General features: G+C 38.6%; 1 protein-coding gene across 1 annotated transcript in view; it reads right to left on the minus strand.

Annotated features, from left to right (window-relative positions):
• Positions 1-18123, minus strand: part of RNF125 (ring finger protein 125) — a 33034-nt gene extending 14911 nt beyond the window's left edge. The window contains exons 1-3 of the mRNA XM_019714082.2: positions 17675-18123; positions 5512-5665; positions 2242-2336 (exon numbers count right to left, since the gene is read on the minus strand). Coding sequence (XP_019569641.2) covers positions 2242-2336; positions 5512-5665; positions 17675-17838 — 413 coding nt within the window. The 5' untranslated portion in view covers positions 17839-18123. The remainder of the gene's footprint in view (positions 1-2241; positions 2337-5511; positions 5666-17674) is intronic.
• Between the last annotated feature and the right edge of the window lie 647 nt (positions 18124-18770).

The raw sequence follows: 18770 nt of genomic DNA on the forward strand, positions 1-18770 counted from the left end.
GAATACAAATATTATCCAAATTGTTGGCAATTAGAGAGTAGTCATTTACCTAGAGGTAAAAAATAGAATGTAGGTTGATCTAGTTTCCAGTCCTCATTTTTTCTGATTTGATTTGATTTTTCCTATCTTGATCATGGTCTTGGTACCTAAATTTTTTCTCACGAGATATGTAAATGCGTATCCTCATGGGGACAGGGGTAGAGAAACAATTATAGTACACTTGAAGCACTTTATTGTCTTTGGAAGAGAAGTGCAATCTGAGTACATGTTAGCTGAGAAACTGAGGATCAGTCCACCCAGCTGTCCCTGGGTTACTTTTCCTGTCACTTTTATATCCTCCCATTCCTAATTTTGATTTGCATGTTGTTTGGTCTCCAAATCTACTAGCATATACAGCTACGAGTGTCAACTCCCATAATTAGCATCCACTGAAGAATGAAAAATGACCTACAACTACCCTGTTAAATCCTTACACTTAAAAGAATTTGTCCTTTATATCTGTGCTGTCCAATATGGTAACCATTAGCTGTTATGTGTCTGTTGGGTACTTGAAATACAGCTAGTCCAAGCTGACAGATGCCGAAGTGTAAAATACACACTGAATTTCAAAAAAGGCTTACTATAAAAAATGTAAACGATCTCAATAATTTTTATATCGATTACATGGTCAAATGATAATATTTTGGCTCTATTCAGTTAAATAAAATACATCAAAAATTGATTTTGCTTGTTTCTTTTGATTTACTCTTTTAGTATGAATACTAGAAAATTTAAAATTACATATGTCTTCTGCATTCTATTTCTATTGAATAGCGGTGCCTTAAATTCTTAGGGACAACTGGGAGGCTTGGAATTTTTTGCTCACGTTCTATAATATTATAGGTATAACTTTCTGTTCCCCAAGACTTGTACTCTAGACAAGCTCCCTGCATAAGAAATTTAAAAATTTGAATCATGTAGTAAGTTCTTCTATAAAGCAAGATGCCTATCTTAAATGCAAATATTAATCTATCCTACAAGATTGATTAATCACCAACCCTTCTCATTTTCTGTTATTTTAATTCTTTATTATTTAATTTTAACTAGCAGAAGAAATTAGGATTTAAATTAGCTTTCACGTATTTTAAATTTCTCATGAAGCCTACCAACCTTGCAATCAAACCCACACACTTTCTCAACCCACTTGCTATCCTTCCTTCCTCCTGGTCCTTGTGGCCAATCTAACAGAATCCATACTCTGCTTAGAGTTAAAATACTCATTTAAAATTTATAATGCCATGGTATAAATCTAATCCTAAAAATCACACACATTTGTAAAGCAATCTCTAGTAAAACAAAGGGAATGGGTGATCATTTAGACTTCTGGGTTAAGAAATTTAAGCAATAATTTTAATGTATTTTCTTAAAGTAAGCAGAACTAACATTTTCCTTCGAGAGAGAAAGAATTCATACTCCTACTGAATACCAGTATTGGATAACTGAGTTTATAAGCAGATTTAATGGTTTCAAAGCTATCAGCCTACACAGAAGAATACAAATCATTTCCGTATTTCTTTAGTACAGAGAGACTACAAACTTTGCAATTATTCTGGCCATCAGGATAATAATGACTCAGATTTCTTTTCTTTTCTTTTTAAAGAAAAAAAATAGTTAATGATCAATATCCTCAATTACACCTACTAGCCAGCTTCATCCTTCCTCCAGTCCCATATAAAATTACCTATCAAAAAGGTATAGAATTCAGGATGCCTGCTTCAGGCCTGTACTTCCTGGTTAGAATATATACCAAGGTATTGCTCCCTACCTTCTAAGGAGAAACCAGCAACATCAGAGGGAATGAGTTGGGGAACTGAGCAGTGGTGATGGAAAAATAAAGATGAATAGCCTCTTAATCCTGATCTACTTCAGGAAACTATTAGTCGGAAAACAGAACCTAGCAGAAATGAATGGTTCTGCATTCTATTTTTGGATCTTCCTTAATACAAACTTGTCTGAGGACATTTCCCTAATTTCTCCGTGTTCAGATGGTTCCCTCATGCAAAGGTTTTAAAGTAGAGAGAGCAAAATTCGTTTATTATCATTGCTATTAACAAATGATTACCAATAACAGGTATTATGGTTAAGAGCCTAAGCATAATTCCATGCATATTTTCACACAAAGAAATGTTAAACTTTCCAGCCCATTAAACTCTTCATAGACACATCACATTCAGCACTAAACTATACTGTATTGAAACAAACCTTGTTGCTGTCTCCCCAAGTTCTTGCAGTGGTCCATACTTATCTATGTACTTCTGACAAGTTCTTATATGTGCCCTCATTTCGCTGAGGCAAACCTATATAAAAGCAAATTCAAAATAAACTCACTGTTGTAAAGGGGCTTAATGAAGTCTTATGTGATCCAGCTTTATTACTTTCATTATTTCAAACAAGGTCATAGTGTGGGGTCAGTTGATTTTAAAGGGATGCATTCATGACAACAGTACAACAAAGTTAAGGCATTATTAACAATAATACTACTTTTAAACTTCTCTAATACTTTGAAAGCCAAAGGATGAGTTCTTGAATTTTGTTCCTCTAGAAAGCATTTTTTTTTTTTTTAAAGTAGAAAGGCGTGTATTAACTTAAATTTACTTTTTGGGGATGCTATTACCTAAATCAGTGACGGAAAGAAGGAAGTGGGAAAGAAAAAGGGGAGAGGAAAAAGACAGAAAAAGGGAGGAAGGAGAAAAAGCAAAACAAAGAGGCAGAAAGAAAGGAAAACAAAGAGAATAATAAGTGGATGGATTTTAGAAATGTCCATAGTAAGTAAAAAGAAACCCTGTGCCTGAGGGAAAGATATAAATACCATGGTTTTATAATATATCTAGTAGTATCACATGAATTCACAATACATAGTATACTTAATGGCCCCATTAAGGACACACATAAAAGACAGCTCTTACAGTCCATTTTTATCAAGGCCGAATAAAGAGCCCTTGTTCCTCCACATATACATTCAGAGATCCTAACCATGAGGCATCTGTTGCTAAATAACACATACCCTACTCAATGTTTCATTAGACACTCTGATAAGATCTTGTGCTAAAGGAAGCTTTTACAGCTGTGGTAAGGTGGCGGACCCACCCTGCTTCATTTTGCCCACGCTGCGGAAGTTCAACCTCAAACACGAAATCTACCATGCCAAGGAAACGGTTCGAACCGCTTAACAAAAAGACCACAAATAAAAGGCAGTGGAAAAGTAAAAGCAAATCCTTGCTTTACAAATATCCATCTAAAAGATGTAAAACCTAGAGCTGATCTAGATAGCGGTCTTAACACAGATTGTTAACCAACCTTTAACACCCAACTTTGCACATTAGTGCTCTCTCATCTCTTTACCGCTTTTGTCAAAAGGATTTTTCTTCCTCTTTGTATTCCTTGATCAACAAAGAGAAGCATTCCTCAAATAAATTAGCAATTTGGGGACTATGGATGGCAAATGAATTGATAAATTCATTTTCTCATAAAATACTTTTGTCTACTCTAGAGACAAAATTATGTGAGACATTGGAAGAGATGATAGAAGAATCATAAGCCACTGTACTTGCTCTAATGGTACCTGTAATCTAATGGAGGAAAAAATAAAAGATATGGAGACCAGCAGACAGAAAAATGTTGATATTGGGGACTGGAATATGAAGGCCAGGCTTCATGGAACGGAGCTCTGTTCTAGACCCTGAGGAGTAAGTAGAGTCTAACATGAGTAGAGAAGGAATGGCAGAGCAGAATTCCCGGCAAGAGTGATACCATAAAATGGAAGAGATACATACAAGAAATACCTCAAAGGAAAATGCAAACTAGTTGTGAATAATCAGAAATGGGATGATTCCTGCTGAGGATGACTGAGAGCATGTTCTTGTTTCTGATAGACACCAAAGGTGTGATAAAGAACTGGATGATGAAATAATATACCGAGTTAGATTTTGTGCATGTTAAATTTTATCTGATGACAAACATATCAAAGTAAAAATAAACAATAATCTATTAAAATGAATGTAAAAAACGATAGATTTTGAGCATTTCCTATGTTGCAGACCATGATAAAGCCACGTGTGTGTTTTTTTTTTTTATTTACCCTTAAAACCATCCTGTGACACAAACACTATCTTTTTCCTCATTTTCCAAAGAGGTAAAGAAAAACTTATACTAATAGCTTGCCCCCAATCACAAAGAATGAGTGAGAGAATTAATGTTTGATCCCAGGAGGTCTGACTCCGAAGACCATGCATAAATTCTGCAGTCAGGCAGCCATGAATAAATTATTGAGTCTTAATAAATATGTATATTAAAAAAACACACACACATTATGCATTTACTGCACGTCAGTCACTTTTCAAAGTGTTGGGTACACAGTTGCCAATAAAACAAACACAGTCCGTACCCTCATGGAACTTAAATCTGGTAGGGATATTGACATTAAATTTAAAAAATCATAAAAGCATAATTAGAAATAGTGAGAAGTGCTTTAAAGAGAATACAGAGTGCTAAGAGAAAGTATAACAGGCTTTAATTTAAATTAACAATCAAGAAAGGTTCTCCAAAGAAACTTAGATCTTCAGTACATAATCTCTCTTTTTATCTCTAGACTGGTATAGTTAAATATCCCCTCCTTCAGCAGTTCAAAGTTAACACATTTAAAATTTAATTCTGTGGATTCTTCTCCAAACCTGCTCTCCATATGAACACCTTCACTTACTTCATGTCAGAGACCTCAGCAGGCATTTTCACACTTCACTGTCACTCACCCCATTACCAGTCAACTACCAATTTCCTTTTATTCTCTTTCCTAAACACACCTTGAAAAATCCTCTTATTTCATACCTAATGCTATCATCCTAGTCCAACTTCCTTACCGGATCCACCCTAATAGCCACCTAATTGGCCTCACCAATCCTGCTTTTGCCCCCTCCAAATCACTGTCCAGGAACAGGCTAGAGCGATATCTTAAAAATATAAACTTGATCAAAAGCTTAACACTTTTTCTATGACTCACTATTGCATTTAGGATAAAAATCTAGACTCTTTTGCATGGCTTCCAAGACCTCACATGATCTAACCAGGTTAGCACAGTCTCAAAGGATGAAAACCGCAACAAAAAAGAAGTGATCAAGAAAGATACATACTTCAAAGTCCAGAAGAACACAGGTGCAGGTATGCCGCAGGATTTGATAATAAAGTCATTCATTGCTGGGCTGCAATAGAGTAGCAGGAATGGAGGCCACATAATAGGGGGACAGGGGAGTCATGGGAAGAGAGGAAATGGAGGTGGTCGATGAAAGCATTTGTTCGAAAAATTAGGTGGTAATAGAGTCAGGTGACCACTTTCCTGCAGCCTACCCGTAAGAAATTAGAGACAATAAAGGAAGTCGGGGTAGGATGAAGTCAAAGCCATAGATGAAATGATTAGCTGCAGAACAATTTTCTCAGCAGGTTAAGCTGGTAACCATAAGAACAGGCAGGGTCACTTACTGGGGTGTCACACTCGGTGCACTTCTGGTACTCGGATTTCATTCTTTTGGCTACATCCGTTGCTGGAACTCCTTCTGAAGGAAGATATGTCCGGCAATAAGGACAGGTCCACTTATTGTTCTTTAGACTGGTAGCGATACAGGAACGGCAGAAACTACCCGAAACAAACCAAGAATACATCATTTTCCTTAAAAAGTATAAAGAAGCAACCACTACGTATTCATTTGTATAAACTGTATTTTGTACACCATATTAAAGATCCATTTGCATCCTACAGTGGCAAGTCTCAGACCTTCCCAGTAAGACTTCTCTGCGGTCACATGTTCTCACCACATACACTACGTGCATTTAAACAAAAGAACCCCAAGTGGTGAAACAGCATTCCTATAATTGGAGTTAAGATATCGATGGTGTTCTTTCTTTAATCCTATTTTACCTAAAATTTGGGAGGAAAATAGGTCTTTGCTCCGTAGGATTTTGTGGGTTAGATAAGAAAACAGCAGCAAGACAAGGAGGTAAAAATACCAGCTACTTTAGACGTCTTTATAAAATAAATTTTAAAGTCATCCCCAGATTTGGAAATTTATCTAATGAAAATGACCACTATGAGGAATGTCCTTCAACTCAAGAAATATATTCTCTGGTTTATTTAAAGATGACCATAATAAAATCTTAACATAATCAACAGAATTCACAGAATATCTTGACCTCTTTATAGGAGCTGGGGAAGGCTAAGTGCACATAGAAGTAAAAATGAGCATTGAGGTAGGTTATACACATCTAATAACTCTTAAAGTATTCACGATGCAATATCTATGTGGGAATATTAACCATGGCAAAAGTTATTCAACTTTTAAAAATTTAAGTATACCCTACATACTGAAAAGTTCATGTATCATAGATACACAGTTCAATGAAATTTTGCAAACTCAATTCCTAATTATACATCACTGATTCTTAAAAGTACGCTCTTCCACATCTGTTATAAAATTCTTATGAGCACAAAGACAATGCCGATATTGGCATTGCTCTTGAGGCATCTGCTTGATGTTTATGCCTGCCCCGCATCCATTTGCCCCTTTTTCTTGCAATAGCATCCTGGTTTTGCTCTGCAGAAACTATCCCTCGCAGATACAACATGATGGGACCTCAACCAAGGTGCCCATTATCCCCTGCTGAAAGCAAGAGCACCTGAAGTAGGCCAGACTAAGTGAACTCTCTCTCTCTCTCTCTCTGGAAGATGAATACTAAACAGAGTGACATAAAGACTGATTCAGCAACAACTTGAGGGGACTGTCCTGCTCTTTACTTAGAACCCCAGATCTGGCCTAGGTTTCTAGCCTTTTATCCTGGGTGTTTTTGGTATCGTTGTTGTTGGTCATTCTTTCTTTTGACATAATTTCAAACTTGATTCACTGTTTGTTTGTTTTTTTACAAAATTTTAAAACACCTCCATATATCTTAATTCACTTAACTTCAACAGACCCCCAAGAAAGTTTGTTATTTCCATTTATACATGAGGAAACTGAGGTACTTAGAGGTTAAGTTACTTTGGCAAAGTTACATCTATAGAAATTGCCTGAACTTGGTTGGCCTTAAGCTGGGGTTTTCTGACCCCAAATTCAGGAATCTTTCTTTCCACCACCACAGCTGGCCCAGTTGGAAAGAGGAGTACTTTTGAAAATCAAGAGACATAAGTCTTCCGCTATATTTTACTTCTCTCTGCCTCAAGTGATTAATTTTAAGTTGTAAGGCACAATCTGTCCTTGCATTTCTTTGAGTCCCTAAGAATAGGTTCTCAAAGTGTGAGCTTTGAAAGGTATTTATTACAAATGGGCCAAATGCTCAATTCATAATTAACATATCTACTATAACACCTAAGGTTCTAATATGAATTATATGGTTTACACAGTTTAGGAGCAAGCAGATAACCCTTTGTTTTCTGTTAACCAAAAGTCTTCCCCTATTTCTCACAACTTATTTGAGTTTTATGCCAATACAAGCAGAAGACTAATATTGGTGCCAAACCCTGTAGCAGGCACGGGTGTGCATTATCTCATTTAGCACTCACAATAATCCAAACATGCTGCTCTGCTGTCTTCTCACTTGCCTGATGGCTAACTAAGGTTCAGAGAGTGTAACAACTTGACGAGGTCACACAGCCAGAAGACAGTAGTGCTTTTTCTCCTTAGTTTCAGGACAGGCTCAAAGTTTGTAGTGTTTTTAAAGACACTTTAATTCCTCCCAGTGATAAGCAGAAACAGCAAAGTTATATCACTGATGTACCTGTATAAACCAGTGGGCTTTACATAGAGTACATTTCTGTCATTTTATAAATGTTTTGCACATGTTTTTGTAACTACAATTGATGACTGTAACAATGAAAATGCCTAGTAGATATTCACCAAAAGTAGCACACTTGAGGTAGTTTTTAAATCAACTCCCTCACTATAACCCCCCATACATCTCTACAGTGGTGTTACATGTGGCATGAAACTCTCATACGAGCATTATACAAATGTTATTGCATTATGTGAGATACTAGTTGCAAATCTGGTAGTTTAGTCTATTAGCTGTACTCATTTTAATAAAAGTGAGTATTAAATGGAGAAAACATAGCAAGACCAAGGTGTTCTGGAACAGATTGAAATTACTGATTATAAGTACAGAAAAACCACAACTTTTAAAAGTGTTAGTGTGGAAAGGAATTGCATGCTACTGCAGTTCAAATCTTACCCTCTGGGATACAGAAACAAGGTTAGAATCTACACAGACTATTCAGGTTTAGGTAATTAATATAGATTATATAATAAGACCCATAGATGAGATAACCTAAAGCTTAAATCTCTTAGAAAGCAAACTATAGAAAATGCATATATAATATGAGCTACTTGTGGGTTTGTAGATGTATAAAAACATCTAGGACAAAGAAAATAAGAACATTTACCTACCTATCGGAGAAATGAGAAATGGGAAACTGGGAAGAAGGGGTATGAGGAGAAGGAGGGCATTTTCATTACTGAATTTTAAGTTTGAACCACATGACCATATTAGCTGTACAATAAATTATTCTTTTAAGAAGTTAATCACCTACAACCCACTTGGGATAAAGGGCCTGGTAGTTTCTTATAAAACAAAACATACAGACACCCCTTGGCCCTACAATACCAAACCCATGTATTTACCGCAAGAGAAATAAAAAATATGTCCATTGGGACAAGAATATTCATAAGGAATGTTTTCATAATAGCCCCAAACAGGAAATAACCCAGGTGTCCATCAACAAGAAAATGAATAAACAAAGCATGGCATAGTCTTACAATGGAATCCTACACAGCAACAAAAAAGAACGAATCACCGATACAAGCAACAGCATGGATGAACCTCAAAGACAGATTGAGTGAAAGAAGCCAGACACAACAGAGTATGTCCTGTATAATTCGGCTTGAGTCTTGAATAGGTAAAACTGATCTATGGTAGAAAACAAACAAATAAACAAACAAACAAACAACAATACTGGTTGCCTATAGGGGTAAACAGACAGGATTGCCTAGGAAAGGGCAAGAGGGACTATCTTGGGTAGTGAAAACACTATATCTTGATAGGGGTTTGGGCTCAACATTTGTCAAAACTCAGCAAATGTTATACCTAGGATGTATGCATTTCACTATATGTGTAATTTATCTTAAGAAAAACAAATCACACACAACAATTGAACTCTAGTTAATATTATGCATGAGAAGGGTTAGAGTGTGCTGATATTTGCAACCTACTTTGAATTGCGTCAAAAGTAAGACGCATTGATGGATGGATAGGTATGTGATAAAGTAAGAGATAAAAACAAATACAGCAAAATTCACAACTAGGGAATCTAGGTAGTAGATATATAGGCGTTCACTGTACAATTTTGTCAACTTAACTGTATATTTGAAATTTTTCATGTTAGGGAAAATGTTAGGGAAAATGAACCACCTTACAACAATTTAAAATTTCTTTACTCCTAAAAAAAATTTAGTTAGAAAATTAGGAAGGAAAATATTTGGAGGATGAGAGACCTGATTTTTAAGAGAATGTGATTAGAAGAGAAAAACACGTTTTTAAAATATATTTTTTTCAGGGCATCCAAATTCAGTGTGAGGAAAAGATTACATGGTTATTTAAATAAATTTAAAGAGCACCAAACAATTTGAAATATATTAAAAGGCTGAAGAGAGAAAATGCAAAACTTTAAAAAAATTAATTGGAGTGGCTTTTAGCAAGAACAGTTATTCCATGGCTATAATGAAGACTTTATGAGAAAATGCATAAATCTGTACAGATCTCCCTGGATCCAACCATATATGCACGCATTCACTGGCAAAATTTTTAGTAATATCTTACTATTGCCTGGCAGTATTTGACAGGCCAGAGATAAAGCTGAGGGAGAGCCTAAGGTCCCTGTTCTCAGAGTTTTCGAATGGGGAGAAAGGAAATAAGCAGGTAAACAAATAGATGGGCAAATGATAAATGGTTCAACAAGAATGAAATAGTTGACAATAAAAATAGTGGGTGGGGCAGAGGAAGCAATTAGATGGGTGGCCCCTGAGATGATATTTGAAGGCACCAGTCTTGCAAAGATCTGGGAAGGGTTTTCCAAGCTGAAAATAAAACGTACAAAGGATAGGGACCAACTTGCTGACATAGTAAAAGCCAAGTAATCAGAGATGTGTGGGAAAGTATAATAGGTGATAAACAATAATGCCATAGCTAAGCGTGATGGGAAGGTATTGGAGGGTTTTAAGTAGGAGGGTGATACGATTTGATTTACATTATATAGATCACCAGCTCCTGTGTCAAGAATGTGTAACAGATATAAGAGCTACAGGGAGGAGCCCGTTTTCAAGTCCGTTGTAAGAATCGGTTCAAGGCAGGATAGTATTATAACTTAGACCAGCAAACTAGCGGTAGACAGTACAAGTGGATAGGTTTTGGATTTATTTTGGAAATAGAGGCAAAAGGACTTACAATATACCAAATGACAATAAATGTATGCCCCATTATGCTAAGTGAAATAAGTTGAACACAAAAGACTACTTACAGTATGATTCCAAAACTTAGTGACAGAAAGCAGACAAGGTTGCCTGGATCCAGGGGTTTGGGGAGGGTATTGACTGCAAAGGATTCGAGGGAACTTTTTAAGGTAATGAAACTGTTCTAGATCTTTTTTGTGGTGATGGTTATAGGATTGTACGCAATTACCAAAATTTATCAACCTGTATATTTTGAGTGAATTGTACTGTGTCACTTCAATAAAGTTGAAAAACACAACAAAACAACATTCCTCGGACAAGAGGTCAGTAACAACACTGCATGGAGATCATACGCACCAAAGAAGCATTCAGAATCTTGAAGTCCTCCCTTCTATAAGCTCCAAGCACAGAGTAGCTACTCAGTACATTGAAATAATTAAATCACTTAGGAGGAATCACCCAAAGGAGAATTAGAGTGTTGTGTTCCTCTGAAAGAACCCATGGGATGGAAATGAACATGAACCTAAGGATTCCTAGTTGTATGTCCCTGTCCCCTGCTCCATGAGGTTACGAATGATGAATCATATGACATGATCAGAATCAGGAGGATTCAGGTGAAAGATAGAAGCTGAAGACAGAACTCAATTGCATTTGTTTTTAAAGACAAGTTCAATGTTTTCAAAGAGTCGTAATGCATTGCTATTGCTTTAAAATCAGATTTCACACATAAGCCTAAATTTCTGGCTTCTCTTGAAAAGCTAATCACCTGCAACCCTGGACTCAATTCCCAATAGCCACAAGGGTTGGTGCCCCTTCCTGTGGCGTACTCACCCTCCACAATCATTTCCATCACTTGCAGCTCACCCCTGTTGAGTTTACAGATCCTTGAAGAACTTAATTAGGCACTAGATAATGACTCTAGAACTCTGAAACCAGCTGGAAACTTAATGACTCCACTCCCATGGTTATCTTATCAACCCCTTTCTGTTTCCCTAAATTAAGTGATTACGGATAAAACCTTTATAATGAAGAGGTCAGCAAAGTATTGGAGGAAAATGGGGAAGGGGTTGCTGAGGACATTGGGTAAAATTATGTACCCAATCTTAGGAGGTAAAATGAACCCTAAGTATAGTAGATTTAAAGAGGAAAGAGATGCATTAGAGACTCCATGGGTCTTAGGGCTAGACAGGCAAAATAAGTTACCCAGAAATGGTCCCCAAATGTGGTTTTGGAAGAAGCTATTGGCAACACGTGGCCAGTCTAACATTTTATTTATGTTCTCAACACTGTGCTGCCTCACTCTGGGTTGCTAATATGAAGCTGAAGAAAATCTTGAGCTGGCTCAGTGACAGTGAAAATGTGAACAGAGTAAGAATAGTTGCTATTGTTATTCAAAGTGGCAAGAGTCTCAGGCTAAAATATTCTAATATAGGGCAATAAACACACACACACACACACACACACACACACACCACTCCCTCTTCACCAATTATGGATCAGCCTGGACAGGTCCCAAGTGCACGTATTCTTAGAACACAGGACCTCCAACCATGCACTGTCCCTCAAGATTTCCTTTGATTTGCTTATCTATTCACTTAGGTTGCACTCAAAGTCCATCCTGGGAATCATTCAGCCTCCAAAAATTGACTCTGCATATCTCTATATTCCATTATGTGTTGATTCTCAACTTACTGAATCTTACTGTCAATGAAAAAAAGTTCTCTAAGGCTGTGCTTCTCAATCTTTAAAGTGAATATACATCACCCAGGCATCTTGTTAAAATGTAGATTCCAATTCAGTATATCTGAGGTGGGGCCTGAGATGCTGTAATGCTGCTGGTCCAAGGACCAGTGGCCAGTTTCTAAGGAGAATCTCGGCATAAAATTCAATCTGCTACATTATTTAGGCTCTGTTTGCTAGACTATACATAATTTAATAGATCACTAATATTCGATTTGACTATGGCAACACTAATGTTGCTAATACAGAGCAGTCCAACCACCAGAAGAGGCAAATTTCAGGTCAGTTTAATTACATCTTTCTGAAATTCTCAGCAATACAGGCACAAATAAGTAATCCTATAAAAGGAATGGAGTCAAAAACTGTCATGGGACTCAAACTACATACATCAGTTGGCTGGCACTATGGAGTTGTTGTCCCCCCTGAGGGGCGTTCACCAAAGTATTCAAATTGCATTTTGTTTTACAGTCATTCATTAATTCAACCAATATCTAACACCTATAAATGCCAGACCTTAAAAGAGTGGCAATGTGAAAAGTAGCATTCCTTTATTAGAGCAATGGCTCTCAAGAGTTTTTGGGCCTTGATGGTACAAAAGACTCCCTCATCCCATTTTAAGTGACACTTACCCAAGGACCTTGGGAGAAGAAGGCATTCTACATACATTTGTTTTGGCATCAGGACCCTAAATGGTTCATATTTAAACTGCAAAGTTTCATCTGAAGTCAAATCACAGGTCAACTATTATGCCAATGATAATTTGCCATCATATGGGAACTTCCACAAACTCCCACTACCTCAATTCAACTACCAGCATCTGTGAATGAAAGCACTGATGTATATTTCTGGGTCAGTTTAAAACTCATTCAGTTGATTCTTAGACTCTACTTAGAGAACCACTAATTTGGTGCAGGCTTTACTGCTCATTACTTGACTACAAATGCAACATTTTAATCCATTTACTTGAGAGCGCTTCAGAATTATCCTCAACCATTTCATTAAAAAAAAAAAAAAAAAGGCAAATTCTGTGACATAGAGCCATTTAATTCACCCAGTTCACTGACGATGTGGCTCTTTGTACCTGACAGTATGCTCCAGTTAATAAGCTCTCTTAGGTCCGTTCTCAACATCTTAGCCCTTTTTATTTCATTTTATTTTTATTTTTGTTATTAGTTTCAGGTATACAAAGCAACGTACTAGTTAAGACATTTAAACCCCTTGTAAAGTGATAACCCACCCCCAAGCTACTACCCCTCTGACATCTTGTATAGCTGTTACAATACCATTGACTATCTTCCCTATGTTGTACTCCACATCTGTGACTATATATACCTATATATTTAGTTATATTTGACAGTCATTATTCTTCTTCAGCTTTTCAGGTGTATAGCATATTGGTCAGGCATCTACACAGTCTAAGAAGTGATCACCATGATAAGTCTGGTGCCCATCTGGCACCTTACATGATCTTTACAACATTGTTGGTTATATTCCCCATACTGTATTATAATCAACTCTTAGCTCTTTTTAGATAACTCCATTGTCTCCAGCTCTGAGCCTTCCCCAAACCCACTCTCCCAGTGCCTCTGGGATATGTCCACTTGGATATCTCATGATCAGACTAGTGTACTTTCAACAGGCCCAATCACTGAATTCATTAACTTCCTCCTGAGCTAAACTCTGCCCCCTTTATCTCTGTCACCTGTTTGGGAGTTGTCTTAGACTTCTTTCTCCCCATTATCTACCATATACAATTGGAAAACACATTTCTTTGACTATTTCTTCTGAATGTAAATCAGATTCCCGTTGAGTTTAATTTAAACAGCTTAATTTATCTACTCCTCTTTCCCCAGCTCATAATACAAGAGAAGGGAAGCCTCACTGGAGTGTATTTTTACAACTGATACAGTGATATGAAATAAAGTCAATCTGAAATGATAAAACTTTAAAATGGAACTTCTTAAAGTCCACCAAAGGAAAAAGAACTAAGCAAAAAGTAAGGCTATCTGAGGCATCTTGGAAACGTCACAGACCTACCTTTCGTGGCCCAGTTGTTGTTGTTTTTTAACCTTTCTTTTATTAGTTTGAGGTGCACAAAACAATGTAATAGTTAGACATTTATCATTTATATCCCTCACACAGTGACAAACCCCCTCTCCCCATCCACTACCCCTCTGACATCGCTCACAGACATTACATTTCCACTGTCTCTATTCCTAATGCTGTACTCTGCTTCTTGTAACCATATATATACATATATATGCATATATATACATATATGTATACATACATACATACATATACATGTATATATATATGTATATATAAAATTGTAGTTGACATTCATTATTGTTCAGCTTCAGCTTCAGGTGTACACTGCAGTGATCAGGCATCTACACCATCCCTGAGGTGGTCTCCCTAATGAGACAAGTGTCCATCGGATACCCTACAAAATCTTTACATTTATTACATTCCCGAAATTGACTTTCGTATCCCCGTGGCAATCTAGTGGTTACTGATGTGCTTTCTAATCCCCTCACATTCCTCCTTATCCTCACCACCCCCTCCCATCTAGCAACCCTCAGTTTTTCCTCTATGTCTCTGTTTCTGATTAGTTCATTCATTTATTCTTTTCTTTGGATTCCACATATAAGTGAGATCACATGGTATTGTCTTTCTCTGTCTGACTTATTTCACTTAACATAATGTTCTCTAGGTCCATCCATATTGTTGCAAATGATAAGATTTCATGCTTCTTTATGGCTGCGTAATACTCCATTGTATAAGTGTACCACAGTTTCTTAATCCTGTCGTCTACTGATGGGCATTTCACTTGTTTCCATCAGTGTATGGTGCTGTAATATCGTGGCCCAGTTTTATTCCAAAAGAAATATAGAGATAAAAAATACCTGTTCATGGGTTTTTTGCTTTGTGGAATGGCTTTTAAGGAAACAGAAACTATATTTTGAGCCTTCATTATGGGCTACTTTTACATTAACTAGTCATAAAAATTCCATTATCCACCCTATTTTACAAATGAAGAAACAGATTCAATGAGATTAAGGAACATCTTGGTCACACAACTGGTTAGTGGCAGAAATGAATTTCAAATCCCGGGCTTTCTAGCAAGCCCAAGCAAGCCCAAGGTTTCTACTGCATCACAATTCAATTTATAAAGTGCTATATACATATTCATTCAAGGTATTGTTGCCATTATTATACTTGTTTGACTTGAAATAGGTTTATACACAGAAATTAGCACAAATGATCTAGTTCAACAAATTTGGACATTAGCTTCTTCAATATGAGATAATATAGAGAGGCTTCATTTGCATTTCATTTTCCAAATTTAAGTTCAATGGAAGAGAGAAATTGATTTAGGAATTACAAATGGTGTTAACAGAGCTCACCACCGCCAGTGCTGAAAGGGCTCTAATTAAACATTTATAAAGTGGAAGGGGCCCAAGTAATTTTGCCAAAAGGAGGGATATGGAAATTCTGCCCACAGCCTGAACAATGGACATAGATTTGTCAAAACAAAGAACAGTAAAGTGAAGGAAGGCCACTCGGTCCAGCCCTTGTTGTTATACTTCATGACTATTTTTCCAGTTGCTGGTTTCCTATTCACTCTAACAAAGAAAAAGATTAAACAAGATTTAACATTTTGCAAATTTATATTATCCTTTAGCAGAAGCAAAAGCACTGCACACAGTAAGTTAAACCAGGGAAAACAATCTCCAATCAGATAACAATCTCCAATATGCAATAGCAAAACTTCCCATTTCAGTTCTACAAAAGGAATCTTCAAGACTTGATGCCTACTGTGCATCTTTGGCACAACTTGAAAGTTGTAATGCTAATACAGACTAAATTTAAATGAGGTCATTACTGCCTGGAACTAATCAATGTATTTTATACTGTTACACAACATCTTGGCTTCCATATTGGCCTGGCAATGGTCTGCCAATGAGCTACTTCTGGACAGCTGGGAAACAACATCAGTAAACAGACAGGACGTAAATTAGTCTTGGGTTTAAAGTACCAAACTGAAACAAGTCCTGAATACAGTCACAGAATAATGTCCAAGGCTCGCTTTATTTCAACATTGTGTGAATGGCAGATTCTTCTCCCTTGGCTCACTGCTGGGCTTTTCAGTAGTGAAAAGGACTTCTCAGGTAGTAGGCTACAGGTGTCAAGGACCACCTAAGTAAGTCCTTTAGGAAAAATGTTGTGTACTTGCACTTAGAATACGGTTCTACTCCCCCCTCCCCAACCACCAGCCAAAAGCACTTATGGCGGTATCCCTCCGGCGCTTCCTCAAACTATAGGTAGTGGACCGTCCAAAGAAGACATTAAGTGGGTTTCCGCTCTTTTTCTATGTAATCTCCACCCCGACACATTGACAGACACACACACACACTGTCACACACCCGTGCGTCCATGAAAAGAAAGCTTCTAAGTAAACAAACTCCAAGTAAACAAAACACAAATGCGCAGACCCAACTCCCGCTACTACTCGAGCAGGCATTAAGAACGTGCCAATTTTATAGAGAGATTTTGTTTTTAAACTCTTCTTAGAAACTAGCATGGTTGTGCGCCAACGGCGAATCTTAAATAGCACGTGATTTTTAAGATAGTTATTTTTATCTAAACTATCTATTGTTTCGGGGAGGCCGTGCGTAAAACAGGTAATCTGTAACCTCTTGTCACTCGGTGGCTGGGTTTTAAACGGCTCCATTCACGGGCTTGGTGCAGCCCCAGACCCCACCCTGACAGGTTGTTGAACTCTAAGAACTACGGAAAGTCACTTGGACGTTCCAGTTTAACTAGACAATCTTGGAGGGATCTGGGTGTCTGTGCTGGGAAAGGGAGGGGAGGTTAGGGGTGGAAGGAGTTCGCACAGGTCCTTGTTTGCTCAAGAGGCGAGCCTCGGCGGGCGTTCTGGAACACGTGTACACAGTTACCAAAACAAAACCGACCTGGGGGCGGAGGCAAACCCCGCCGGATTAACCGAGTTCAGCCGGATAACCGCTGTGCGGAAGCCCACTGCTTAGTGCACAGGCAGCTGCTGGTTCTCCTGCCAATTTCAACCTCTTCAGCCAGGTGGCTAGCCCTGGTTCTCTGCGGGTCCCGTGCCAAGGATCCCCATCTCCGGGGCTCCGCACCAAACTTTGGGAGGAGGCAGTTCTAGGGGGACTGCAGGGTCCCCTTGCTGCTGCTCTCTCCTTTAATCCTGTGTCCACCTTCAGGCTGGGCATTTTTTCCTGTGGCTCGCACTCAAAGGGTCCAGATTTCTCCCTGCAGTAGTTTCCCTCAAACGCTGGTTTCTGAACTCCCCTTCCCAGGCCCTGGGCTCCCCCAACATCGCCCGCCCTCGGGGATGGGCGCACAAACCGAGCTCCCCTGGCACTTACACGTGGCCACAGCGGGTCCGGACAGGCTGGTGCAACACCTCAAGGCACACAGAGCAGTCGAAGGACGTGATGGGCAGCTCGGTGTCCCTCCTGCGTTCCAGGGCCCGCGGGGTGGCCGAGGCGGGTGAGGATTTGCCGCTATCGCTGCTTAACACCGAGCCCATCGCTGATCCTCTGACCCAGACAGCTGCCAAGAGCTCAGTGCCTGCTGCCGGGTTGTTTTGTTGTCCTGCGGTGGAGGAAGGAAGTCCCGGCCCAGCTGTGATCGTCGCCTCCCAGCGCGCGCAGCAACCGCAGCCTAGATGCAGCCTGGGTCGCAGCGCCCAACCTCGGCCTAGGGCAGGCCAAGAGCGCGGCAGAGCGTCTGAAATTGCCTTTTGCTCGTTGCCTTGGTTGAGGCGCGGAGGCGGAGGCGGCAGCTGCACGGTTCACGCTGTGAAGTCTCGTAGTCCTACGAGGATTGAAACCTGAAACCTCAACTGCAGAGCAGAGGACCTGGTTGGGCAGTGAACTTTCTAGGCTATCATGCAATCCTCCTCCCCCACAGTTAAGGAAAGCGCGGGCCTGGTCATACTTTATGGGAATCAGAGCACACCCCCTTGTAAGGTGGTGGTCCTAGCAGTCCTGCACTGTTGTAATCGCAATAAGCTACAAAGATGTTTGATGATTGAGCATCTCTTAAGACAGTGCTATTCACTACTTCAGTCAATACCCCATTAATGGAGAGGTAGCAGGGTAGTGGAAAGAGCTCTGAAGACCTGCATTCAAAAGCCAACACCACGACAGGAAGTCTAGTGCTAAATTCTATAATCGCTTGTTTCCTGGACTCAGGATCTCCTGCTGTTGTTTGTATTCTCGGCCCCATCCTCTTTTAAACATAACCCAATATATCATTTATTAATTGACACATTTGACGTCTTATTTAGTGCCCACTACATGCCAGACTCCGTTCTGGTGATGGGAACCCAGTTCCCAACAAGCAAACAAAATCCTGGTTCTCATAGAACGTACTTAAAAAGAAAATTTATTTTGAGATCGTGATAGTTTACATGCTTATTGAGAAATAATATAATACATACTAATGCATAATACATAC

This window comes from Rhinolophus sinicus, linkage group LG09, assembly GCF_036562045.2.
Source record: "Rhinolophus sinicus isolate RSC01 linkage group LG09, ASM3656204v1, whole genome shotgun sequence".
In the NCBI taxonomy this organism is placed as follows: Eukaryota; Metazoa; Chordata; class Mammalia; order Chiroptera; family Rhinolophidae; genus Rhinolophus; species Rhinolophus sinicus.